This window comes from Bombina bombina, chromosome 8 (assembly GCF_027579735.1).
Source record: "Bombina bombina isolate aBomBom1 chromosome 8, aBomBom1.pri, whole genome shotgun sequence".
Lineage (NCBI taxonomy): Eukaryota > Metazoa > Chordata > Amphibia > Anura > Bombinatoridae > Bombina > Bombina bombina.
Genome location: NC_069506.1, coordinates 301,480,372 through 301,508,073, shown reverse-complemented (window position 1 = coordinate 301,508,073; position 27,702 = coordinate 301,480,372). Strand labels below are relative to the sequence as shown.

At 40.4% G+C, this 27,702-nt stretch overlaps 1 protein-coding gene across 1 annotated transcript in view; it reads right to left on the bottom strand.

Moving 5' to 3' along the window:
* LOC128639019 (PR domain zinc finger protein 10) overlaps nt 1–27,702 on the bottom strand; it is a 44,271-nt gene that overhangs the window by 4,841 nt on the left and 11,728 nt on the right. The window contains exons 2-4 of the mRNA XM_053691158.1: nt 16,798–17,023; nt 16,331–16,572; nt 11,741–11,944 (exon numbers count right to left, since the gene is read on the bottom strand). Coding sequence (XP_053547133.1) covers nt 11,741–11,944; nt 16,331–16,572; nt 16,798–17,023 — 672 coding nt within the window. The remainder of the gene's footprint in view (nt 1–11,740; nt 11,945–16,330; nt 16,573–16,797; nt 17,024–27,702) is intronic.

Here is a 27,702-nt window from a genome sequence, read left to right as displayed (position 1 = left end):
CCTCACTTGCATAATATTTGGCCCTTCTTTGTACCCTCCTGCAAAACTGGGTGTACAGTGTAAGGAAAGTAGATTACCAAATATGGCCAAGTTTCCACACTTTACCACCTAATGGAAACTAGACCTATGATGGCAGGGTTTCCAAGATGGCCACAGTATTCCTATACATAAAAACCTGCCACCATATTTGTACAGGAAATTCAAATCCACTGGCACAGACTAACCAAGGTGGAAGGACAACTCACAGTCATAGAAAAGCACCTCCCCTTTCTTCTATGTGGCAGCTGACTGCAAAGAAAACAGCCTAATAAAACACTGTAGAAATGGGAGGGGGCCCTAACACAGCCTTTGTCCAGGGCCCAGTGATGTCTAGTTATGCCCCTTGTGCTTAAAGGGACACTCAAGTCAAAATTAAACCTCATGATTCAGATAAAGCATGCAAGTTTAAACAACTTTCCAATTTACTTCCATTAACAAAATGTGCACAGTCTTTTTATATTTACACTTTTTGAGTCACCAACTCCTACTGAGCATGTGCAAGAATTCACAGCATATACGTATATGCATTTGTGATTGGCTGATGGCTGTCACATGATACAGGGGGAGTGGAAATAGACATAACTTTGCAATTTATTTAACAAAAATCTACTACTCATTTGAAGTTCAGACTAAGTGCTATTGCATTGTCTTCTTATCATGCATTTGTTGATTATGCAAATCTACATTGTTGACTGGTCCTTTAACATAGATAGCTCCCCACTTACAATTTTACTTAATATTACTGTTCTTATATATAGGAAATATTTAGTTATTCTTATATATAGGAAATATTTATTTAATGATTAACCATGCAAAGAGATGAATATCAATATATGGGAAACATAATACAACTACTCTAACAGAATGGCTAAATCTACTGTCTAGTGGAGAAACTTCACCATCTATGGGAGGTAAGATTATGCCAAAGTTCTGGAATATTTTGTATTACTTTTCAAAAAGGCTGTTTAACTCAAAGCTGTAATATAACTGGAAGTATTAACTGATAATAGATTCTGCTCTACCTCCTAAAATCCTATATTATCTTTGGATGACTACTTGAAGGCATACCCATATATAGTACATATGGTCTGCTAGGGGTGCGCCACTAAGCCAAGGTATTACAACTTCTTGTACCGAGTATAACAATTTATTTGGGATGTAATTCTGAAGCTAGGCATTCCATTTACTTTTCATGCTATTTTGGTAAACATATATGGTGTTATTTATATATAAACCGTATAATGGTTAGCTAGCTTCAACTTGTTCCATCCTTTACCGATGCAAGTGTTAAGTTAACTCGTATTTATCCTTATCTTGCTTTATATAGCAGACGATCTAAGACTTGTAGCAGCACTATCTGAATTGACACACTCTGTTTTATTCAACAATTTCATTTGAAAAGTTTAATAAATCACTGGTTATTTGCTGCTTAGGAAAAGTAATGCATTGAGGTTTCTGAGCACCACTAAAATGTATGCATTTTAATGCCTTTACATTTGCATCAAGCTATTATTTTATAATATAATGCTGAAACATATTAAAGCATTTTATTATTGGATTAAAATGTCCCTTTAACCTTTTTTTGATGCAAAGATATTTAACATATTTACATAGTAATCTCTTCCAATGTATTAGATGTTTTTCTTTAATGCTCCTATAATTTAAACGTAAAACTATCTGATAACCTAGAGTTCAGCTACATAGGGAATCCGCAATTAAAGTGCTGCAGAATCTGTTGACGCGCTATAAATAACTGATTATTATTATTATACAATACATAACAACTTTGTACAGAATTTAGCACATGAAACAAAAGCAAAATATAATACTAAATGAAGTTCACCATTTATTATAGGGGTTGCTCATATCTCTTGTTTAAGGTCCGTTAGACGAAGGCAGAAAAAATTACTTTAAAAAAACAACAACAAAATTTATGCTTACCTGATAAATTTCTTTCTTTCCGGACATGGAGAGTCTACGATGTCATTCCAATAACTAGTGGGATATTCAACTCCTGGCCAGCAGGAGGAGGCAAAGAGCCCCCCAGCAAAGCTGTTAAGTGTAACTTCCCTTTCCCATAATCCCCATTCAGTCGAAGGAAAATGGAAAAAGAAGAAACAAAAAGGGTGAAAAAGGTGCCTGAGGTTTACTCAAAAAAACTGCCAAATTATAATGAAAAAGAGGGCGAGGTTGTGGACTCTCCATGTTCGGAAAGAAAGAAATTTATCAGGTAAGCATACATTTTGTTTTCTTTCCTATGACATGGAGAGTTCACAACCGCATTCCAATTACTAGTTGGAACCAATACCCAACCTAGAGTACACAGAATCATGAACAGGGAGGGAGAACAAGGCAGGAGAACCCAAACAGAAGGCACCACCGCTTGAAGAACCTTTCTCCCAAAAGAGGCCTCAGCCAAGGAAAAAGTATCAAATTTATAGAATTTGGAAAAAGTATGCAAAGAGGACCATGTTGCTGCCTTGCAAATCTGTTCCACAGAAGCTTAATTTCATTTTTGAAAGCCCAAGAAGAGGAGACAGCCCTAGTGGAATGAGCCGTAATTCTCTCAGGAGGCTGCTGTCCAGCAGTCTCATAAGCAAAACGAATCACACTTCCTAACCAGAGGGAAAGAGTAGTAGAAGTGGCCTACTGACCCTTAAGCTTTCCGGAGAAAACAAACAGGGCAGAAGATTGCAGAAAATCTTTAGTAGCTTGAAGGTAAAATTTTAGAGCAACACACCACATCCAATATATGCAAAAGACGTTCCTTATGAGAAGAAGGATTAGGACACAAAAAAAGGAACAACAATTTCCTGATTAATGTTTCGATCCGACACAACCTTAGGGAGAAACCCCAATCTAGTACGAAGGACCGCCTTATCTGCATGAAAAATAAGGTACGGGGAATCACACTGCAGAGCTGAAAGCTCAGAAACTCTGCGAGCGGAAGAAATAGCAAGGAGAAACAAAACCTTCCAAGATAACAACTTTATATCAACAGCATGCATCGGCTCAAACGAAGCCTGCTGCAAAACTTTAAGAACTAGGTTAAGGCTCCAGGGAGGAGCAACAGGTTTAAACACAGGCCTGATTCTGACCAGGGCCTGAACAAAAGCTTGAACATCTGGTAAATCTGCTAGACGTTTGAGTAAAAGGACAGCCAGTACTCTGAAGGGTCAGATTTCTGCTCTGACAACTCTTTCTCCAGACCATCCTGAAGAAATAACAAAATTTGGGGAATCCTCACCCAACTCCAGGAGAAGCCTTCAGCTTTGCACCAAAAAAGATATTTACGCCATACCTTATGGTAAATCCTGCGAGTAACTGGTTTACGATCCTGAAGCATAGTATTAATGACCGTTTCCGAAAACCCTAGGCGTTCAATCTCCAAACAGATCTGCAAACCAGATCCTGCGAGGCCAGGCAGGAGCTATTAGAATCACAGACCCTTTCTCCTGCTTGATACGAGCAATGACTCCTGCAAGGAGAGCAAACGGAGGAAATAGGTATGCTAGACCAAAAACCCACGGAACCGCCGGAGCATCTATCAGGGCGGCCTGAGGATCACTTGACCTTGAACCGTACTTTGGCGATCTGACGAGAGGCCATCAGATCCAACTCCGGAACCCCCCACAAGGGTTATCCTGGAGAACACCTCCAGATGGAGAGCCCACTCCCCGGGATGAAAAGTCTGTCTGCTCAAAAAATCGACCTCCCAATTGTCCACTCCTGGTATGTGGATGGCAGATAGGAGACAATCGTGAGCTTCCACTCACTGCAGAATGCAAGTCACCTCCTTCATAGCCAAGGAACTCCGAGTTCCTCCCTGGTGGTTGATGTTAGCCACTGAGGTGATGTTGTCCGATTGGAATTTTATAAACCGGACTAAAGATAATTGAGGCCAAGCTATCAAGTCATTGAAAATTGCTCTCAACTCCAAAATGTTAAAAGGGAGAGAGGACTCCTTTCGAGTCCACAGGTTTTAGAGAGCACCAAACTGCTCCCCAGCCTAATAGGCTGGCATCCGTAGTCACAATCACCCAGGAGGGTCTTAGGAAGCAAGTACCCCGAGCCAGGTTTTCCTGAGAAATCCACCACAAAAGAGTCTCTTGTCAGGGAGTCCAGATTTATCCTCTGCGATAAGTCTGAATGGTCGCCGATCCATTGACTGAGCATGCAAAGCTGCAGCGGTCACAGATGGAACCGAGCAAAGGGAATGATGTCCATGGAAGCCACCATCAGACTAATCACCTCCATGCATTGAGCCACTGTTGGCTGAAAGGAAGACTGGAGAGAAAGGCAAGCAGCAAGAAGTTTGGATCTTCCGACGTCCGTCAGAAAAATCTTCATGGGCAGGGAATCTATGATTGTCCCTAGGAAACACACTTGTAGCTGGAACTAGAGAACTTGTTTCCCAGATTCACTTTCCCCCTGTGGGAACGTAGAAAAGATAACATCTCTGAATGAAATTTTGCTAGTTGAAAAAATGACGTCTGAATAAAAAGATGTTGTCTAGACAAGGCGCCACAGCAATTCCCTGGGATCTGATCACTGCCAATAGAGCTCTGAGAACTTTTGTGAAAATTCTGGGAGCTGTGCCAAGACCCAACGGAAGTGCAACAAATTGAAAATGTTCATCCAGAAAGGCAAACCTTAGACACTGATGATGATCCCGGTGAATGGGAACATGTAAATACGCGTCCTTTAGGTCTATGGTCGACATGAACTGACCTTCCTGAACCAAAGGAAGAATGGAACAAATACTTTCCATCTTGAAGGACGGAACCCTGAGGAATTTATTTAGACACTTGAGGTCTAGGATGGGTCGGAAAGTTCCCTCCTTTTTGGGAACCACAAATACATATAAATAAACTCCTTGACCTTGTTCCTCTAGAGGGACTGGAACAATAACTCCCAGGAGGATAGGTCCTCAATGCAATTTAAGAAGGCCTCCCTCTTTACCTGGTTTGAGGATAGTCTTGACAGGAGAAATCTGCCCCTTGGAGGGCAAGACTTGAATCCTATTTTGTAACCCTGGGATACTATGTCCACAGCCCACGGGTCTGGGACATCATGTATCCAAGCTTGTTGAAAAAGAAAAAGCCTGCCCCCCCCTTTACCAAAGGTGGCTCAGGGGCAGACCCTTCATGCTGATTTTAGAATCAGTGGAAGGCTTCTTGGATTGTTTTCCCTTACTCCAAGGCTGATTGTACCACAGCCTTCTGAAGATATGAAAGGAACAAAAAATTATAACTCAGGCGACCCCAGGTCTATTTTTCTTGTCCTGAGGTAGAAAAAAAATCCCTTTCCACCTGTAATTTTGGAAATGATCTCCGCCAGACCAGGACCAAATAAAGTCTTACCCTTATAAGGTAAAGACAGAAGCTTGGACTTGGAAGATACATCCTTAGACCAAGATTTTAACCACAAAGCTCTGCTATCGCTAACAGATTACACAAGACACTGATGAGATCTGAACTCAAGATCTCTTGGTTACTAGACAGGCGCTTTAACCATCTAAGCCACAGCACCACATTGAGAAGTGATCATTATCTTCAGCAGAAATCACCTCATTATGAGGGCTAAAAGTATTAGTGTCTTCAGATCACTAAAATTCTCAATATGAGGAGAGACATTATTCCAAAACGGTAGATGGAATCCCATCGGTTAACAAAACAGTATGACAGAAAAAATAAAGTGAAAATTTGCACCTTATTTCTAAATCTCCTCTAACATGAGAAATTATTATCATAATACTCATATACATAAAATAAGTTAGCATGAAAAAAGTATATAAGGCTATATGTGTAAAATCCTACAATATGCTACCTTAACATGAAAAAAGTAACCTGACATGTTAGACACACATGTGAAAAATAAAGTTCCTTACTGATTAGCACCTTTACGGCTAGATTTAGAGTTCTGCGGCCAAAGGGGTGCGTTAGCTACGCGTGCTTTTTTTCCCCCGCACCTTTTAAATACCGCTGGTATTTAGAGTTCACAGAAGGGCTGCGTTAGGCTCCAAAAAAGGGAGCGTAGAGCATAATTTAACGCCACTGCAACTCTCGATACCAGCGCTGCTTACGGACGCGGCCAGCTTCAAAAACGTGCTTGTGCATGATTCCCCCATAGGAAACAATGGGGCTGTTTGAGCTGAAAAAAAACCTAACACCTGCAAAAAAGCAGCGTTCAGCTCCTAACGCAGCCCCATTGTTTCCTATGGGTAAACACTACCTAAGTCTGCACCTAACACCCTAACATGTACCCCGAGTCTAAACACCCCTAACCTTACACTTATTAACCCCTAATCTGCCGCCCCCGCTATCGCTGACACCTGCATATTATTATTAACCCCTAATCTGCCACTCCGTACACCGCTATCGCTGACCCCTGCATATTATTATTAACCCCTAATCTGCCGCTCCGTACACCGCCGCAACCTACGTTATCCCTATGTACCCCTAATCTGCTGCCCCTAACACCGCCGACCCCTATATTATATTTATTAACCCCTAATCTGCCGCCCCCAACGTCGCCTCCACCTACCTACAATAATTAACCCCTAATCTGCCGACCGGACCGCACCGCTAGTCTAATAAATGTATTAACCCCTAAAGCTAAGTCTAACCCTAACACTAACACCCCCCTAAATTAAATATAATTTAAATCTAACTAAATAAATTAACTCTTATTAAATAAATTACTCCTATTTAAAGCTAAATACTTACCTGTAAAATAAATCCTAATATAGCTACAATATAAATTATAATTATATTGTAGCTATTTTAGGATTAATATTTATTTTACAGGCAACTTTGTAATTATTTTAACCAGGTACAATAGCTATTAAATAGTTAATAACTATTTAATAGCTACCTAGTTAAAATAATTACAAAATGACCTGTAAAATACATCCTAACCTAAGTTACAATTAAACCTAACACTACACTATCAATAAATTAATTAAATACAATACCTACAAATAAATACAATTAAATAAACTAACAAAAGTACAAAAAATAAAAAAGAACTAAGTTACAAAAAATAAAAAAAATATTTACAAACATTAGAAAAATATTACAACAATTTTAAACTAATTACACCTACTCTAAGCCCCCTAATAAAATAACAAAGACCCCCAAAATAAAAAAAATGCCCTACCCTATTCTAAAATTAAAATAGAAAAGCTCTTTTACCTTACCAGCCCTTAAAAGGGCCATTTGCGGGGCATGCCCCAAAGAATTCAGCTCTTTTGCCTGGAAAAAAACAAACAAACAATACCCCCCCCCAACATTACAACCCACCACCCACATACCCCTAATCTAACCCAAACCCCCCTTAAATAAACCTAACACTAAGCCCCTGAAGATCTTCCTACCTTATCTTCACCTCGCCGGGTATCAGCGATCCGTCCAGGCTCCGATGTCTTGATCCAAGCCCAAGCGGGGGGCTGAAGACATCCATCCTCCGGCTGAAGTCTTGATCCAAGCGGGCAGAAGAGGACATCCGGACCGGCAAACATCTTCATCCAGGAGGCATCTTCTATGTTCTTCCATCCGATGACGACCGGCTCCATCTTGAAGACCTCCAGCGCGGATCCATCCTCTTCTTCCGACGACTAGACGACGAATGAAGGTTCCTTTAAGGGACGTCATCCAAGATGGCGTCCCTTGAATTCCGATTGGCTGATAGGATTCTATCAGCCAATCGGAATTAAGGTAGGAAAATTCTGATTGGCTGATTGAATCAGCCAATCAGAATCAAGTTCAATCCGATTGGCTGATCCGATCAGCTAATCAGATTGAGCTCGCATTCTATTGGCTGATCGGAACAGCCAATAGAATGCGAGCTCAATCTGATTGGATCAGCCAATCGGATTGAACTTGAATCTGATTGGCTGATTCCATCAGCCAATTAGAATTTTCCTACCTTAATTCCGATTGGCTGATAGAATCCTATCAGCCAATCGGAATTCGAGGGACGCCATCATGGATGACGTCCCTTAAAGGAACCTTCATTCGTCGTCTAGTCGTCGGAAGAAGAGGATGGATCCGCGGTGGAGGTCTTCAAGATGGAGCCGGTCGTCATCGGATGGAACAACATAGAAGATGCGGCTTGGATGAAGATGTTTGCCGGTCCGGATGTCCTCTTCTGCCCGGATAGGATGAAGATTTTTTCCCGAAGATGGACTTCTTCATTTGCCGCTTGGATCAAGACTTCAGCCGGAGGATGGACGTCACTCTTTAGCCCCCGCTTGGGCTTGGATGAAGACATCGGAGGCTCTTCTGGACCGATCGGTGAACCCGGTGTGGTGAATACAAGGTAGGGAGATCTTCAGGGGCTTAGTGTTTATTTAAGGGGGGTTTGGGTTAGATTAGGGGTATGTGGGTGGTGGGTTGTATTGTTGGGGGGGGGTATTGTATGTGTTTTTTTTTACAGGCAAAAGAGCTGAATTCTTTGGGGCATGCCCCGCAAATGGCCCTTTTCAGGGCTGGTAAGGTAAAAGAGCTTTGAACTTTTTTTAATTTAGAATAGGGTAGGGTATTTTTTTATTTTGGGGGGCTTTGTTATTTTATTAGGGGGCTTAGAGTAGGTGTAATTAGTTTAAAATTGTTGTAATATTTTTCTAATGTTTGTAAATATTTTTTTATTTTTTGTAACTTAGTTATTTTTTATTTTTTGTACTTTAGTTAGTTTATTTAATTGTATTTATTTGTAGGTATTGTATTTAATTAATTTATTGATAGTGTAGTGTTAGGTTTAATTGTAACTTAGGTTAGGATTTATTTTACAGGTAATTTTGTAATTATTTTAACTAGGTAGCTATTAAATAGTAAATAACTATTTAATAGCTATTGTACCTGGTTGAAATAAATACAAAAGTTGCCTGTAAAATAAATATTAATCCTAAAATAGCTACAATATAATTATAATTTATATTGTAGCTATATTAGGGTTTATTTTACAGGTAAGTATTTAGCTTTAAATAGGAATAATTTATTTAATAAGAGTTCATTTATTTCGTTAGATTTAAATTATATTTAAGTTAGGGGGGTGTTAGTGTTAGGGTTAGACTTAGCTTTAGGGGTTAATACATTTATTATAGTAGCGGTGTGGTCCGGTCGGCAGATTAGGGGTTAATTATTGTAGGTAGGTGGAGGCGACGTTGGGGGTGGCAGATTAGGGGTTAATAAATATAATATAGGGGTCGGCTGTGTTAGGGGCAGCAGATTAGGGATACATAGGTATAATGTAGGTTGCGGCGGTGTACGGAGCGGCAGATTAGGGGTAAAAAAAATATGCAGGTGTCAGCGATAGCGGGGGCGGCAGATTAGGGGTTAATAAATATTATGTAGGTGTCGGTGGTGTTAGGGGCAGCAGATTAGGGGTACATAGGGATAACGTAGGTTGCGGCGGTGTGCGGTCGGCAGATTAGGGGTTAAAAAATTTTAATAGAGTGGCGGCGATGTGGGGGGGCCTCAATTTAGGGGTACATAGGTAGTTTATGGGTGTTAGTGTACTTTAGAGCACAGTAGTTAAGAGCTTTATAAAACGGCGTTAGCCCAGAAAGCTCTTAACTACTGACTTTTTTTTGTGGCTGGAGTTTTGTCGTTAGATTTCTAACGCTCACTTCAGCCATGACTCTAAATACCGGCGTTAGAAAGATCCCATTGAAAAGATAGGATACGCAATTGACGTAAGGGGATCTGCGGTATGGAAAAGTCGCGGCTGCAAAGTGAGCGTTAGACCCTTTCCTGACTGACTCTAAATACCAGCGGTAGCCCAAAACCAGCGTTAGGAGCCTCTAACGCTGGTTTTGACGGCTAATGCCAAACTCTAAATCTAGCCGTTAGAGACTGAAATAGATGTAATAATATCAAACGCCTCTAGATGGCGTCAAATACCAAGAAATTATGAAAATAAAAATCTTAAACCGGCAAAAAATACAAAAATAATATGATATGCCCTTTAAGGGAGGAAAACATCAACCCCCATACCAACATACCCCCAAATGATGGGCATTAACAAGTCCAACATGCATAGAGGAAATAAACAAGGAGTGTTAGGTCCGGATCAAAACGGATACTTTTTAACCCCCACAGATACGTAAATGCCAGAACAGAGTACAGAGTATTAAATTACTTGAGAATAAGAGCGCTATTGTAAGTTACTCCCTTAAAAAGTTAATCTGCCTACTAACCCCCTCACTGAGATTAGCACCCTTAGTGAGGATTGCGGCATTACCAGTCTTACAGAGCACAGAGTATAAATTTACTTCAGAATCAGAGCACTAAAGTAAGCCGCTCCTTTAAAGAGTTACTCTGCTTTAACCTCTTAAACACAAATGGTGCAAAAACACTGCTCGTGGCGGTAAGCGCAAGACTGAAGTGCGCACCGCCACAGAAAAAATAAAAGATGGCGCCGGATTGAAGCTGATGTTGCATACTTGCGAGCACCGTCAAACCGCTTATTATGGCCAGTTAAAACATAAAAGAGCTTAATAAAGAAAAACCCCTGTACGAGAGAAAACATACCCCTCCAAAGAGTTTTACAAAACAAGGCGATGAGCTATAGGTGTGCACAGAGATCGCCACCCAGGAGTTCCCAAACTCTTTATCTTACAACCCCTTGAAAGTGATATACACCATACAGCCGGGGTAGAGGAGAGGAAAACACAATCGCAGCCTACTGATTTTAACCTACTCTCATTAGAGAAAAAAAGAAAAAGTAGTATTAGCCGCTTGAAAGGGGGGACGATTAAAGGAATCCCTTACTTGAAAAACCCTGGGGGAGACTAACGCCCCCGGTGTTCACAGACAGAGAAAGAAACGGCTAAGTGAACAGAGCAACTGAGCCCCGATTTCATTTTTAGTATCTAGATAATCCCAGGCAAACACCAGCTATAGACCTGTACAAAACTAGTAAAGGCGTCTAGGCTGCTCTTATAATAGCATAGTACCCTTAGGAATAGCATATCCCTTGGAATAATAAACTTCCCTAGACCACTATATTTCCTTTACAGTATAGTGCTCAGTCAGTGCTGCCTAAACTATTTATATCCCTGAATAAAAGAGATAATTAAGTTCCATTATATACACTGAGGGAATTAACCCCTAAAAGTGCTGAATCCTAACTTAGAAGGCAAAAGCACTTACCTGTGGATCCAGTTGCAGGGCAGGAACAGATTCTTAGGTGTGATAGACACTTTACTCTATTTCTGCAAAAGTGTTAGAAGTAAAGCAAAGACCACCTCGCCACCTTCTAACTGCTAAAAGCCACCACTACTCTTACTAAAGAGATTGACATGTACAGCTAGACCCTCAATCCCTGCTTGCAGGGAAAAGTACTCAAGAGGATTAAAATATCTTCAGACACCGTCTTCGCACATCTTCCATTGACAGAGGCAAAGAGAATGACTGGGGATTATGGGTAAGGGAAGTTACACTTAACAGCTTTGCTGGGGTGCTCTTTGCTTCCCTTCCTCCTGCTGGCCAGGAGTTGAATATCCCACTAGTAATTGGAATGACGTTGTGGACTCTAAATGTCATTAGAAAGAAAAAAAAGCAAACATTTTCTAGAGTTTTTATGGTAGAAAACCACAACTTAAAGAGTCTGAAAACGACAAAAAGTGATGAGATTTTTTTTTTGCCCAAAGCCAATTAAGAAGACAAAGAATAAATTCAAATATATTTATTTGCACCTTTAGTTCCTGCTTGGGCTCCACATTCTTAATTGTGGTGTAGTATATGTGTTGGCCATATTGATATGCAACTAAGTTCTGTTCCAGGTGATTCTGGGCTGGTCGCACAAACATCATCCAGTTGCAGAGACTCTCTTCTGATAGCTCAAACCAGAGGTCTTCCTGAAACCCTGCCTCGGAATTGATGTTGCTATTCAGTGAAACCTGGAATGTGACAATGACAAGTAATAAAGAGAAGCATGGAGAGCAGTACAATATACTCTTAAATTAACAAGTAAAGTAACAATCAAGGTAACAAAAAGGAAATTTATGCTTACCTGATAAATGTATTTCTTTTACGATATGACGAGTCCACGGATTTCATCCATACTTATGGGATTACGCCTCTTGGTCAGCAGGAGGAGGCAAAGAGCACCACAGCAGAGCTGTATATATAGCTCCTCCCTTCCCTCCCACTCCAGTCATTCGACCGAAGTTCGGAAGAGAAAGGAAAAGCCAAAGGTGCAGAGGTGACTGAAGTTTAACAAAAATAAATAAATACCTGTCTTAGAAATGACAGGGTGGACCGTGGACTCGTCATATCGTAAAAGAAATAAATTTATCAGGTAAGCATAAATTTCCTTTTCTTTTACAAGATATGACGAGTCCACGGATTTCATCCTTACTTATGGGATACAATACCAAAGCTACAGGACATGGATGAAAGGGAGGGACAAGACAGGAACCTAAACGGAAGGCACCACTGCTTGAAGAACCTTTCTCCCAAAAACAGCCTCGGAAGAGGCAAAAGTATCAAATTTGTAAAATTTGGAAAAAGTGTGAAGAGACGACCAAGTTGCAGCCTTGCAAATCTGTTCAACAGAAGCATCATTTTTAAATGCCCAGGAGGAAGCCACAGCCCTAGTAGAATGAGCTGTAATTCTTTCATTCTTGATTGAAGAATCTAAACTAACACCTCACTATACCTCTTCCTATCACTAACACAGGCAAAGAGAATGACTGGAATGGAAGGGAAGGGAGGAGCTATATATACAGCTCTGCTGTGGTGCTCTTTGCCTCCTCCTGCTGACCAGGAGGCGTAATCCCATAAGTAAGGATGAAATCCGTGGACTCGTCATATCTTGTAAAAGGAATATATTTTATTATATGCAGTGTAGAATTAAATTATATCAATATTTTTATTGCACAAAAATTAAACATTTAAAATTATATAAGAAATGCTACCTTATTGGCACAATTAACTGGAACATCTTATATATGCATATCTGTATATTAGCCACTAGATGCAGCCACATGGCATGTATAAAGCTTACTATTTTATCATTTAAAGTTTAAGAAAAAAAATGTATTGCATACATTTAAAGTAATTTATTTTTTGCATGTCACACCGTGTTCCTATAAACTAACGACACTCAATACGATTTTAATAGGATACACTAATTTAAAGGGTCAGTAAACGCCAAATAAATGCTAGATTGAATAACATATTTAAAGGAACACTAAACCCACCATTTTTTCCATGATTCAGACAGAGCATGCATTTTTAAGCAACTTTCTAATCTACTCCTATTATCATTTTTTCTTCATTCTCTTGCTATCTTTATTTAAAAAGCAGGAATGTGATGCATAGGAGCCGGCCCATTTTTGGTTGAGAACCTGGGTTATGCTTACTTATAATGGTGGGTAAATGTAAGCCTCCAATAAGCAAGCGCTATCCATGGTGCTGAACCTAAAATGGGCTGGCTGCTTAGATTTACATTCCTGCGTAAAATAAAGATAGCAAGAAAACGAAGAAAAATTGATAATAGGAGTAAAATAGAAAGTTGCTTAAAGTTTCATGCTCTATCTGAATCATGAAAGAAACATTTTGGGTTCAGTGTCCCTTTAAAGCAAAGGTTTTAGGCCTTTTTTGGTCATGGTATAACGTGACTTTTATGGCATCTCCAAAGTAAATGTTGATGTTCAAGTTCGCATGTATATGTTTAGTGTGTGTGCACGCATGTGTGTGGTGTGTGCATGTGTGTAGTGGGTGTAGTGCAGTTTGTGTGTAGTGAAACAAACAAAACAAAAAAGTGCTGCCCCCCTAGTGCCTTGATTGCCTAGGCCAAAATACACCCCTAGTGTCAACATTTTGTAACCTAGGTTTCTTTCTCTACAAAGGCTAATTAGTGAAGTTAAAGGGCCACTAAACCCAAAATCTTTCTTTCATTATTCAGATAAAGAATAGAAATTTAAACAACATTACAATTTACTTCCATAATTTATTTTGCTTCATTTTTTAAATATCCTTATTTGAAGAAAAAGCAATGCACATGGTGAGCCAATCACATGATGCTTTTATGTGCAGCAACCAATCAGCAGCTAGTGAGCATATCTAGATATGCTTTTCATCAAAGAATATCAAGAGAATAAAACAAATTAGATAATATAAGTAAATTAGAAAGATGTTTAAAATTGCATTCTCTTTCTAAATGATAAAAGAAAAAATGTGGGTGGCATGTCCCTTTAACAATGGGTTACTAGAGTGTGCAACCAGTTACTGAGTGGAATATAACAGTCTGGAATCTGAACTATACACTTTTAACAGGAACTGAAAAGCGCATCATTTCTAGGAAAAGGGAACAAAAATAATAATAAAAAGTACATTGCAAAGATGGATTACTAAATATAAATACTAAATATATTTTAAAAGTGATTTCATATTTAGGTGCTGTAGCCCTTCTAAATAGCAAAAACAGCTGTTTCAAGTACAGTGATTTCCTAAATATGAAATATACATCATAAATAAATTCGTCAGCTCTGAGTAAGTTTGAGTTAAAAGGAAATATGCTTTACAGATAACAGGACAACATTACAAAATGTAAAGCAATATAATGTGGCATGTTTAGTAAAATTGACAGTTGGATGGCTAGTAGATGTTGAATATTATACCCCCAGGAAATTAGAAGACGAAGTAGAGAAAGCATTTGACCTTAAAGCACTTCTACATATAGACAGGAAATCTATGCCTATATACTGTAAATAAAAAGATGTATTCAATCCAGGAAGTTATACAGGCATGGCGGAAATTTTGTAAGATAGTTGGGCTGAATTATTCCGTTTTAAAATATAGTACGATTACTGGGTCGCCAGGTTTTACTGAAGCTTTAAGTTCGGAAGTCTTCCATAGAGGGAAAAGGAAGGGGTTGATTTATATCAGGCACATTTTTGATGGCAGATTTATAATAAAATCATTTGAGGATCTTCGTAATGAATTTGGTCTTTATAGAAGAGACTTTTTCGCCTACCTCCAATTAGGGAGCTTCGCAAATAAATTACGACATATAAACGGAGATGATTGGAGTTGGTCATTAATCAGGGACAATTTAAATAGTTATATAAAAGGAAATTATTCAATTAAGATATGGTATGCTATATTGCTAGATAAAGAGGGTAGAGATAATCTACATAACATAGTAGCTAAATGGAATTATAAGGGCTTTCCAGGTATTAATGATGAAAGAATACAGACAAGTATTGTGAGAATGGAGAAGCTAACTAAATATAGTTATTTTAGAGAATCAAATTTAAATATAGTGCATCAAACTTATCTGACGCCAGCTGTCCTATCTAAATGGAGTAAAAAAGTGGCTGACAAATGTGTTAAATGTAATGGTGCCAGGGCAGACGTATTACATTACTTCTGGATTGCCCTCATGTAATCCAATTTTGGAATAAAATAAGTTATCTGATATCTAAGATTATTAAAAAGGATATTAAATTTGAACCAGAATGTTTTTTTCTTGCTGCCAAAAAATGTAAAATACACAGAGGGAATGTTTATTGATTTTGCAATTATAATAGCTAGATATCTGCTTCTGAAAAATTGGATCTCAAAGAAAAAACCCTCATTAGGTGAATTCAAAAGAGAGCTAATGAAGCAAATGATTCTTGAACGATGTGTTATAAACTATACGCATAATAAAGAGATTGAATCTTTCTTTAAAAAACGGGGTACTTTTATTAAATCCTACCATATTGAAATACAGAAAAGTTTAAATTTACCCACTGCGATCCACGGAATACGTAATGAATGCAATAATAACGGGAGAATTTCCACTAGTTTATTCAGAGGATAAATATCCCCCAGGGTGTGTGGTTAGGCATAGCGGTTGATGGTTATAGTGTCTGGGAGAATATCGTTTATGAGATAAGGTATTGAGAAAAAATTATGGTTGTTTTATATTCCCTCTGTTCCTATGCCCGCTCCCCCCTCCTTTCCTTCCCATTTTTTCTTTTCTCTCTTTTGGGTGGCGATTGGTTGTTTATTATATGTTGTTATATATATATATATTATAAAATGATGCTACAAGGGCTGAGATTGAAGCTGAGAATCAAAGAAATAGCATGAGATGAAAAATGCTATGACGACATCTTTTTGTTGATATGTGATATCTTATCATTGATTTTCTAGAAATTATGGATATCTGTAATATTTGAATGTAAATTTTTGGTTTTGCATAACCTTAGAATGATTTTGACTGCCGTTTTCCCTTGTCAAAATTAAATAAATTGAAAAAAAAATAAAAATAAATGTAAAGCATCACCAACCTTAAGGTGGATATAGCTATCCTTCAACTCTGACTTTTTCACAAGAGGCCCCTCCAACGGGCCAAACTGGGTGCGTTTGGGAATGCGCCGCTTTGAGTAAACTCCACCCAGAAATCGGTCAATATATAGCACTAAAGGTAGGCTAGCACGTGCCCTCGTTAGAACTGGACGGTTGGGGATTGGATGCAGAGCCCCATGTTTGGGGCACACAGATGGATGTGCATTATTACATTCCTCACACCCTGGAAAACATAAAAAAAAAAAACAATGACAAAATGGACATAAATGTTGACTTTTATTTAATCAGCATGTTCAAGTGGATGCAGTAAGCACAAATAATCAAACAGGGTAAAATAATAAATAGCACAATTAAGGAAATATTTTTTGTGGTATCACATTTATGGCCAATGGAATATTGTGCATTGGTATTATGACAAATATTCATGTTTCCTTGTCTAATAACCTACATAAATCATTAGGATCAAAGGGGTGAGGTGGATCGGGTTCCCATTCATCCATGTCAGAGTCCTCCATATCTTCATCGTCTTCATCTTCCTCATCCTCATCGTCCTCATCCTCATCCTCATCTTTTCCATCTGATTGGGTGTTTGGACTCTGTAGAGAGACCATGTTTGTTGAGCCGTCAGCCCCCTCCATAGGAGGTAAGATATGATCATGCACCGATAATGATGCCTAAGAAGAAAGACATAATAAAATATGTTAATAGCATAATATATAAATACCAGGGTGCAGTATCATTTAACTTGCACATATCCTACAATAGGTAAATAAATAGGTACAGAACAAAAAACAAAATTTATGCTTACCTGATAAATTTATTTATTTACGGAAATGGTGAGCCCACTGATCATCAATTACTGCCGGGAATACCACTCCTGGCCAGCAGGAGGAGGCAAAGAGCACACCAGCAAAGCTGTTAAATGTCACTTCCCTTCCCACAATCCCCAGTCATTCGACCAAAGGAAAATGGAGAAAAACATAAAAACAGAATTTATGTTTACCTGATAAATTACTTTCTCCAACGGTGTGTCCGGTCCACGGCGTCATCCTTACTTGTGGGATATTCTCTTCCCCAACAGGAAATGGCAAAGAGCCCAGCAAAGCTGGTCACATGATCCCTCCTAGGCTCCGCCTACCCCAGTCATTCGACCGACGTTAAGGAGGAATATTTGCATAGGAGAAACCATATGATACCGTGGTGACTGTAGTTAAAGAAAATAAATTATCAGACCTGATTAAAAAACCAGGGCGGGCCGTGGACCGGACACACCGTTGGAGAAAGTAATTTATCAGGTAAACATAAATTCTGTTTTCTCCAACATAGGTGTGTCCGGTCCACGGCGTCATCCTTACTTGTGGGAACCAATACCAAAGCTTTAGGACACGGATGAAGGGAGGGAGCAAATCAGGTCACCTAAATGGAAGGCACCACGGCTTGCAAAACCTTTCTCCCAAAAATAGCCTCAGAAGAAGCAAAAGTATCAAACTTGTAAAATTTGGTAAAAGTGTGCAGTGAAGACCAAGTCGCTGCCCTACATATCTGATCAACAGAAGCCTCGTTCTTGAAGGCCCATGTGGAAGCCACAGCCCTAGTGGAATGAGCTGTGATTCTTTCAGGAGGCTGCCGTCCGGCAGTCTCGTAAGCCAATCTGATGATGCTTTTAATCCAAAAAGAGAGAGAGGTAGAAGTTGCTTTTTGACCTCTCCTTTTACCAGAATAAACAACAAACAAGGAAGATGTTTGTCTAAAATCCTTTGTAGCATCTAAATAGAATTTTAGAGCGCGAACAACATCCAAATTGTGCAACAAACGTTCCTTCTTCGAAACTGGTTTCGGACACAAAGAAGGCACGACTATCTCCTGGTTAATGTTTTTGTTAGAAACAACCTTTGGAAGAAAACCAGGTTTAGTACGTAAAACCACCTTATCTGCATGGAACACCAGATAAGGAGGAGAACACTGCAGAGCAGATAATTCTGAAACTCTTCTAGCAGAAGAAATTGCAACCAAAAACAAAACTTTCCAAGATAATAACTTAATATCAACGGAATGTAAGGGTTCAAACGGAACCCCCTGAAGAACTGAAAGAACTAAGTTGAGACTCCAAGGAGGAGTCAAAGGTTTGTAAACAGGCTTGATTCTAACCAGAGCCTGAACAAAGGCTTGAACATCTGGCACAGCTGCCAGCTTTTTGTGAAGTAACACAGACAAGGCAGAAATCTGTCCCTTCAAGGAACTTGCAGATAATCCTTTCTCCAATCCTTCTTGAAGAAAAGATAGAATCTTAGGAATCTTAACCTTGTCCCAAGGGAATCCTTTAGATTCACACCAACAGATATATTTTTTCCATATTTTGTGGTAAATTTTTCTAGTTACAGGCTTTCTGGCCTGAACAAGAGTATCAATTACAGAATCTGAGAACCCTCGTTTTGATAAGATCAAGCGTTCAATCTCCAAGCAGTCAGCTGGAGTGAGACCAGATTCGGATGTTCGAACGGACCTTGAACAAGAAGGTCTCGTCTCAAAGGTAGCTTCCATGGTGGAGCCGATGACATATTCACCAGATCTGCATACCAAGTCCTGCGTGGCCACGCAGGAGCTATCAAGATCACCGACGCCCTCTCCTGATTGATCCTGGCTACCAGCCTGGGGATGAAAGGAAACGGCGGGAATACATAAGCTAGTTTGAAGGTCCAAGGTGCTACTAGTGCATCTACTAGAGTCGCCTTGGGATCCCTGGATCTGGACCCGTAGCAAGGAACCTTGAAGTTCTGACGAGAGGCCATGAGATCCATGTCTGGAATGCCCCACAGTTGAGTAATTTGGGCAAAGATTTCCGGATGGAGTTCCCACTCCCCCGGATGCAATGTCTGACGACTCAGAAAATCCGCTTCCCAATTTTCCACTCCTGGGATGTGGATTGCAGACAGGTGGCAGGAGTGAGTCTCCGCCCATTGAATGATTTTGGTCACTTCTTCCATCGCCAGGGAACTCCTTGTTCCCCCCTGATGGTTGACGTACGCAACAGTCGTCATGTTGTCTGATTGAAACCGTATGAACTTGGCCTTTGCTAGCTGAGGCCAAGCCTTGAGAGCATGGAATATCGCTCTCAGTTCCAGAATATTTATCGGTAGAAGAGATTCTTCCCGAGACCAAAGACCCTGAGCTTTCAGGGATCCCCAGACCGCGCCCCAGCCCATCAGACTGGCGTCGGTCGTGACAATGACCCACTCTGGTCTGCGGAAGGTCATCCCTTGTGACAGGTTGTCCAGGGACAGCCACCAACGGAGTGAGTCTCTGGTCCTCTGATTTACTTGTATCTTCGGAGACAAGTCTGTATAGTCCCCATTCCACTGACTGAGCATGCACAGTTGTAATGGTCTTAGATGAATGCGCGCAAAAGGCACTATGTCCATTGCCGCTACCATCAAACCTATTACTTCCATGCACTGCGCTATGGAAGGAAGAGGAACGGAATGAAGTGTTTGACAAGAGTTTAGAAGTTTTGTTTTTCTGGCCTCTGTCAGAAAAATCCTCATTTCTAAGGAGTCTATTATTGTTCCCAAGAAGGGAACCCTTGTCGACGGAGATAGAGAACTCTTTTCCACGTTCACTTTCCATCCGTGAGATCTGAGAAAGGCCAGGACTATGTCCGTGTGAGCCTTTGCTTGAGGAAGGGACGACGCTTGAATCAGAATGTCGTCCAAGTAAGGTACTACTGCAATGCCCCTTGGTCTTAGCACCGCTAGAAGGGACCCTAGTACCTTTGTGAAAATCCTTGGAGCAGTGGCTAACCCGAAAGGAAGCGCCACAAACTGGTAATGCTTGTCCAGGAATGCGAACCTTAGGAACCGATGATGTTCCTTGTGGATAGGAATATGTAGATACGCATCCTTTAAATCCACCGTGGTCATGAATTGACCTTCCTGGATGGAAGGAAGAATTGTTCGAATGGTTTCCATTTTGAACGATGGAACCTTGAGAAACTTGTTTAAGATCTTGAGATCTAAGATTGGTCTGAACGTTCCCTCTTTTTTGGGAACTACGAACAGATTGGAGTAGAACCCCATCCCTTGTTCTCCTAATGGAACAGGATGAATCACTCCAATTTTTAACAGGTCTTCTACACAATGTAAGAATGCCTGTCTCTTTATGTGGTCTGAAGACAATTGAGACCTGTGGAACCTCCCCCTTGGGGGGAGCCCCTTGAATTCCAGAAGATAACCTTGGGAGACTATTTCTAGTGCCCAAGGATCCAGAACATCTCTTGCCCAAGCCTGAGCGAAGAGAGAGAGTCTGCCCCCCACCAGATCCGGTCCCGGATCGGGGGCCAACATTTCATGCTGTCTTGGTAGCAGTGGCAGGTTTCTTGGCCTGCTTTCCCTTGTTCCAGCCTTGCATTGGTCTCCAGGCTGGCTTGGCTTGAGAAGTATTACCCTCTTGCTTAGAGGACGTAGCACTTGGGGCTGGTCCGTTTCTACGAAAGGGACGAAAATTAGGTTTATTTTTGGCCTTGAAAGACCTATCCTGAGGAAGGGCGTGGCCCTTACCCCCAGTGATATCAGAGATAATCTCTTTCAAGTCAGGGCCAAACAGCGTTTTCCCCTTGAAAGGAATGTTGAGGAGTTTGTTCTTGGAAGACGCATCCGCTGACCAAGATTTCAACCAAAGCGCTCTGCGCGCCACAATAGCAAACCCAGAATTCTTCGCCGCTAACCTAGCCAATTGCAAAGTGGCGTCTAGGGTGAAAGAATTAGCCAATTTGAGAGCACGGATTCTGTCCATAATCTCCTCATAAGGAGGAGAATCACTATCTATCGCCTTTACTAGCTCATCGAACCAGAAACACGCGGCTGTAGTGACAGGGACAATGCATGAAATTGGTTGTAGAAGGTAACCTTGCTGAACAAACATCTTTTTAAGCAAACCTTCTAATTTTTTATCCATAGGATCTTTGAAAGCACAACTATCTTCTATGGGTATAGTGGTGCGTTTGTTTAAAGTAGAAACCGCTCCCTCGACCTTGGGGACTGTCTGCCATAAGTCCTTTCTGGGGTCGACCATAGGAAACAATTTTTTAAATATGGGGGGAGGGACGAAAGGTATACCGGGCCTTTCCCATTCTTTATTTACAATGTCCGCCACCCGCTTGGGTATAGGAAAAGCTTCTGGGAGCCCCGGGACCTCTAGGAACTTGTCCATTTTACATAGTTTCTCTGGGATGATCAAATTCTCACAATCATCCAGAGTGGATAATACCTCCTTAAGCAGAGCGCGGAGATGCTCCAACTTAAATTTAAATGTGATCACATCGGGTTCAGCTTGTTGAGAAATTTTCCCTGAATCTGAAATTTCTCCCTCAGACAAAACCTCCCTGGCCCCCTCAGACTGGTGTAGGGGCATTTCAGAACCATTATCATCAGCGTCCTCATGCTCTTCAGTATCTAAAACAGAGCAGTCGCGCTTACGCTGATAAGTGGGCATTTTGGCTAAAATGTTTTTGATAGAATTATCCATTACAGCCGTTAATTGTTGCATAGTAAGGAGTATTGGCGCGCTAGATGTACTAGGGGCCTCCTGAGTGGGCAAGACTCGTGTAGACGAAGGAGGGAATGATGCAGTACCATGCTTACTCCCCTCACTTGAGGAATCATCTTGGGCATCATTTTCATTGTCACATAAATCACATTTATTTAAATGAGAAGGAACCTTGGCTTCCCCACATTCAGAACACAGTCTATCTGGTAGTTCAGACATGTTAAACAGGCATAAACTTGATAACAAAGTACAAAAAACGTTTTAAAATAAAACCGTTACTGTCACTTTAAATTTTAAACTGAACACACTTTATTACTGCAATTGCGAAAAAGTATGAAGGAATTGTTCAAAATTCACCAAAATTTCACCACAGTGTCTTAAAGCCTTAAAAGTATTGCACACCAAATTTGGAAGCTTTAACCCTTAAAATAACGGAACCGGAGCCGTTTATAACTTTAACCCCTTTACAGTCCCTGGTATCTGCTTTGCTGAGACCCAACCAAGCCCAAAGGGGAATACGATACCAAATGACGCCTTCAGAAAGTCTTTTCTATGTATCAGAGCTCCTCACACATGCGACTGCATGTCATGCTTCTCAAAAACAAGTGCGCAATACCGGCGCGAAAATGAGGCTCTGCCTATGATTAGGGAAAGCCCCTAGAGAATAAGGTGTCTAAAACAGTGCCTGCCGATATTATTTTACAAAAATACCCAGATTAAATGATTCCTCAAGGCTAAATATGTGTTATATATGAATCGATTTAGCCCAGAAAATGTCTACAGTCTTTATAAGCCCTTGTGAAGCCCTTATTTACTGTCTGAATAAAAATGGCTTACCGGATCCCATAGGGAAAATGACAGCTTCCAGCATTACATCGTCTTGTTAGAATGTGTCATACCTCAAGCAGCAAAAGACTGCTCACTGTTCCCCCAACTGAAGTTAATTCCTCTCAACAGTCCTGTGTGGAACAGCCATGGATTTTAGTAACGGTTGCTAAAATCATTTTCCTCTTACAAACAGAAATCTTCATCTCTTTTCTGTTTCAGAGTAAATAGTACATACCAGCACTATTTTAAAATAACAAACTCTTGATTGAATAATAAAAACTACAGTTAAACACTAAAAAACTCTAAGCCATCTCCGTGGAGATGTTGCCTGTACAACGGCAAAGAGAATGACTGGGGTAGGCGGAGCCTAGGAGGGATCATGTGACCAGCTTTGCTGGGCTCTTTGCCATTTCCTGTTGGGGAAGAGAATATCCCACAAGTAAGGATGACGCCGTGGACCGGACACACCTATGTTGGAGAAATTATGCTTACCTGATAATTTTCTTTTCTTCAGATGGAAAGAGTCCACAGCTGCATTCATTACTTTTGGGAAAATAAGAACCTGGCCACCAGAAGGAGGCAAAGACACCCCAGCCCAATGCTTAAATACTCCTCCCACTTCCCTCAACCCCCAGTCATTCTGTTGAGGAACAAGGAACAGTAGAAGAAATACCAGGGTGAAAAGGTGCCAGAAGAAAATAAAAGACGCCTCCCAGAAAAAAACATGCGGGGAGCGGTGGACTCTTTCCATCTGAAGAAAATGATCAGGTAAGCATAATTTATGTTTTTCCTTTATGAATGGAAAGAGTCCACAGCTGCATTCATTACTTTTGGGAAAACAGTACCCAAGCTATAGAGGACACTGAATGCACAAACGGGGGGGTACAAAAGGCGGCCCATTCTGAGGGCACCAGGCCTGAAAAACCCTTACCCAACAAAAAAAACGGCTTCGCCTGAAGTCGAGAAAACTTGGAAAAGAAAAAAGGCCTCAAGGACACTGACCCGCAGATAGTCCACAAGCCTTGCTAGAGACCGCAGAAAGAACATGACTGAGCCAGCACGCCTCCAGGAGACACCGTCGCTCAGAAAGTCCTCAACAACACATCCCATACCAGAGAAGGGGATCAACAAACAAACTCCCCAAAAGGAAAAGAGATGGGGGAACAAGCAAGGATTCCTTGAAAACCCATAAAAAGGTATAACAATTTCCAAAAAAGGAAAACACCAAGAACCAAGCCAAACTCACAGAAACCAAAGCCAGATGTGAGATCAAGGGGAGGCAAAGCCCAGACCCCAGATCTACAGAAACCACAAGCTTGAAACCAGGAATCCGACACAGAGAAGAACTTCTCCGCAAGATAGTGCAACCGCACCATAAAAGAAGACTGAAGACAGAGTCCTCAAGGAACTCATACCAGGATGACTTCAGTAGTAAACTACTTGCAGACAAGTAAGAGAAACAGAGGATCGGTCACAAACCATACCACAGACTGCAGAACATCCACTAAGCAGTGGAGTCCTACATACATACACATTATATATATATATATATATATATATATATATATATATATATACACACACATATATACATATACACACACACACACACACACACACATATATATATACATATATACATATATATATATATATATATATATATATATAATATACATACATATACATACACACACACACACACACACACACAATATATGGAAGAACTTACCTGATAAATTAATTTCTTTCATATTGGCAAGAGTCCATGAGCTAGTGACGTATGGGATATACAATCCTACCAGGAGGGGCAAAGTTTCCCAAACCTCAAAATGCCTATAAATACACCCCTCACCACACCCACAATTCAGTTTAACGAATAGCCAAGTAGTGGGGTGATAAAGAAAGGAGTAAAAAGCATCAACAAAGGAATTTGGAAATAATTGTGCTTTATACAAAAAAAAATCATAACCACCATAAAAAGGTTGGGCCTCATGGACTCTTGCCAATATGAAAGAAATTCATTTATCAGTTAAGTTCTTACATAAATTATGTTTTCTTTCAAGTAATTGGCAAGAGTCCATGAGCTAGTGACATATAGGATAGCAATACCCAAGATGTGGAACTCCACGCAAGAGTCACTAGAGAGGGAGGGATAAATTAATAACAGCCATTTCCACTGAAAAAAATTAATCCACAACCCAAAATATAAGTTTATTCTCATAAATTAAAAGAAAAACTTAAAACATAAGCAGAACAATCAAACTGAAAAAATGGACAAAAGGAACAACACTTTCCAAGAAAGTAGTTTAATGTCCAAAGAATGCATAGGCTCAAAAGGAGGAGCCTGTAAAGTCTTCAAAACCAAATTAAGACTCCAAGGAGGAGAGATTGATTTAATAACAGGTTTGATAAGAACCAAAGGCTGTACAAAACAGTGAATATCAGGAAGTTTAGCAATCTTTCTGTGAAATAAAACCGAAAGAGCAGAGAATTGTCCCTTCAAGGAACTTGCAGACAAACCCTTATCCAAACCATCCTGAAGAAACTGTAAAATTCTAGGAATTCTGAAAGAATGCCAAGAGAATTTATGAGAAGAACACCATGAAATATAAATCTTCCAAACTCAATAATAAATCTTTCTAGAAACAGATTTACGAGCCTGTAACATAGTATTAATCACTGAGTCAGAGAAACCTCTATGACTAAGCATTAGGCATTCAATTTCCATACCTTCAAATTTAACGATTTGAGATCCTGATGGAAAAAAACGATTGCTCCATGATGATTTTGGAGATCACTCTTGGAAGAACTAGAGGCAGGAAAATATAAGCAGGTTGATAACGCCAATGAAGTGTCAACGCATCCACTGCTTCCGCCTGAGGGTCCCTGGACCTGGACAGGTACCTGGGAAGTTTCTTGTTTAGATGAGAAGCCATCAGATCTATTTCTAAGAGACCTAACATCTGAACAACCTGAGAAAACACATCTGGATGGAGGGACCACTCCCCCGGATAATCCGCCTCCCAATTGTCTATACCTGGGATATGAACCGCAGGAATTAGACAGGAGCTGGATTCCGCCCAAGCAAGTATCCGAGATACTTCTTTGATAGCTTGGGGACTGCGAGTCCCACCCTGATGATTGACATATGCCACAGTTGTGATATTGTCGGTCTGAAAACAAATGAACGGTTCTCTCTTCAACAGAGGCCAAATCTGAAGAGCCCTGAAAATCGCATGGAGTTCCAAAATATTGATTGGTAATCTTGCCTCTTGAGATTCCCAAACCCCTTGTGCTGTCAGAGATCCCCAAACAGCTCCCCAACCTGAAAGACTTGCATCTGTTGTGATCACAGTCCAGGTTGGACGAACAAGAGAGGCCCCTTGAACTATACGATGGTGATCTAATCACCAAGTCAGATATAGTCGAACATTGGGATTTAAGGATATTAATTGTGATATCCATGTATAATCCCTGCACCATTGGTTCAGCATACAAAGCTGGAGAGGTCTCAAATGAAAGCGAGCAAAGGGGATCGCGGCCGATGCTGCAGTAATGAGACCTAAAACTTCCATGCACATAGCTACTGAAGGGAATGACTGAGACTGAAGGTTCCCACAAGCTGCAACCAATGTTAAACGTCTCTTGTCTGTTAGAGACAGAGTCATGGACACTGAATCTATCTGGAAACCTAAAAAGGTGACCCATGTCTGAGGAATCAAAGAACTTTTTGGTAAATTGATCCTCCAACCATGTTTTTGAAGAAACAACACTAGTTGATTCATGTGAGATTCTGCAGAACGTAAAAACTGAGCTAGTACCAAGATATCGTCCAAATAAGGAAACACCGCAATACGCCGCTCTCTGATTACAGAGAGTAGGACACCAAGAACCTTTGAAAAGATTCTTGGAGCTGTCGCAAGGCCAAAAGGAAGAGCGACAAATTGGTAATGCTTGTCAAGAAAAGAGAATCTCAGAAACTGAAAATTATCTGGATGAATCGGAATATGAAGATATGCATCCTGCAAGTCTATTGTGGACATATAATGTCCTTGCTGAACAAAAAGGCAGAATAGTCCTTATAGTCACCATTTTGAAAGTTGGTACTCTTACATAACGATTCACAATTTTCAGATCCAGAACTGGTCTGAATGAATTTTCTTTCTTTGGGACAATGAATAGATTTGAATAAAACCCCAGACCCTGTTCCTGAAATGGAACTGGCATGATTACCCCTGAAAACTCCAGGTCTGAAATACACTTCAGGAAAGCCTGAGCCTTTACTGGATTTGCTGGGATGCGTGAGAGAAAGTATCTTCTCACAGGAGGTTTTACTCTGAATCCTATTCGGTACCCCTGAGAGACAATACTCAGAATCCATTGATTTTGGACAGAATTTATCCAAACATCCTTGAAAAATCTTAATCTGCCACCTACCAGCTGAGCTGGAATGAGGGCCGCACCTTCATGCGGACTTGGGGGCTGGCTTTGGTCTCTTAAATGGCTTGGATTTATTCCAATTTGTGGAAGGCTTCCAATTGGAAACAGATTCCTTGGGGGAAGGATTAGGTTTCTGTTCCTTATTCTGTCGAAAGGAACGAAAACGGTTAGAAGCTTTAGATTTACCCTTAGGTCTTTTATCCTGAAGCAAAAAAAACTCCCATCCCCCCAGTGACAGTTGAAATAATTGAATCCAACTGAGAACCAAATAACTTATTACCTTGGAAAGAAAGAGATGGCAATCTAGACTTAGAAGTCATGTCAGCATTCCAAGATTTAAGCCACAAAGCTCTTCTAGCTAAAATAGCTAAAGACATAGATTTAACATCAATTTTGATATAAAAAATGGCATCACAAATAAAATGATTAGCATGTTGAAGCAAGCGAACAATGCTAGACAAAATCAGAATCCAATTCTTGTTGCGCTAAATTTTCCAACCAAAAAGTTGATGCAGCTGCAACATCAGCCAATGAAATTGCA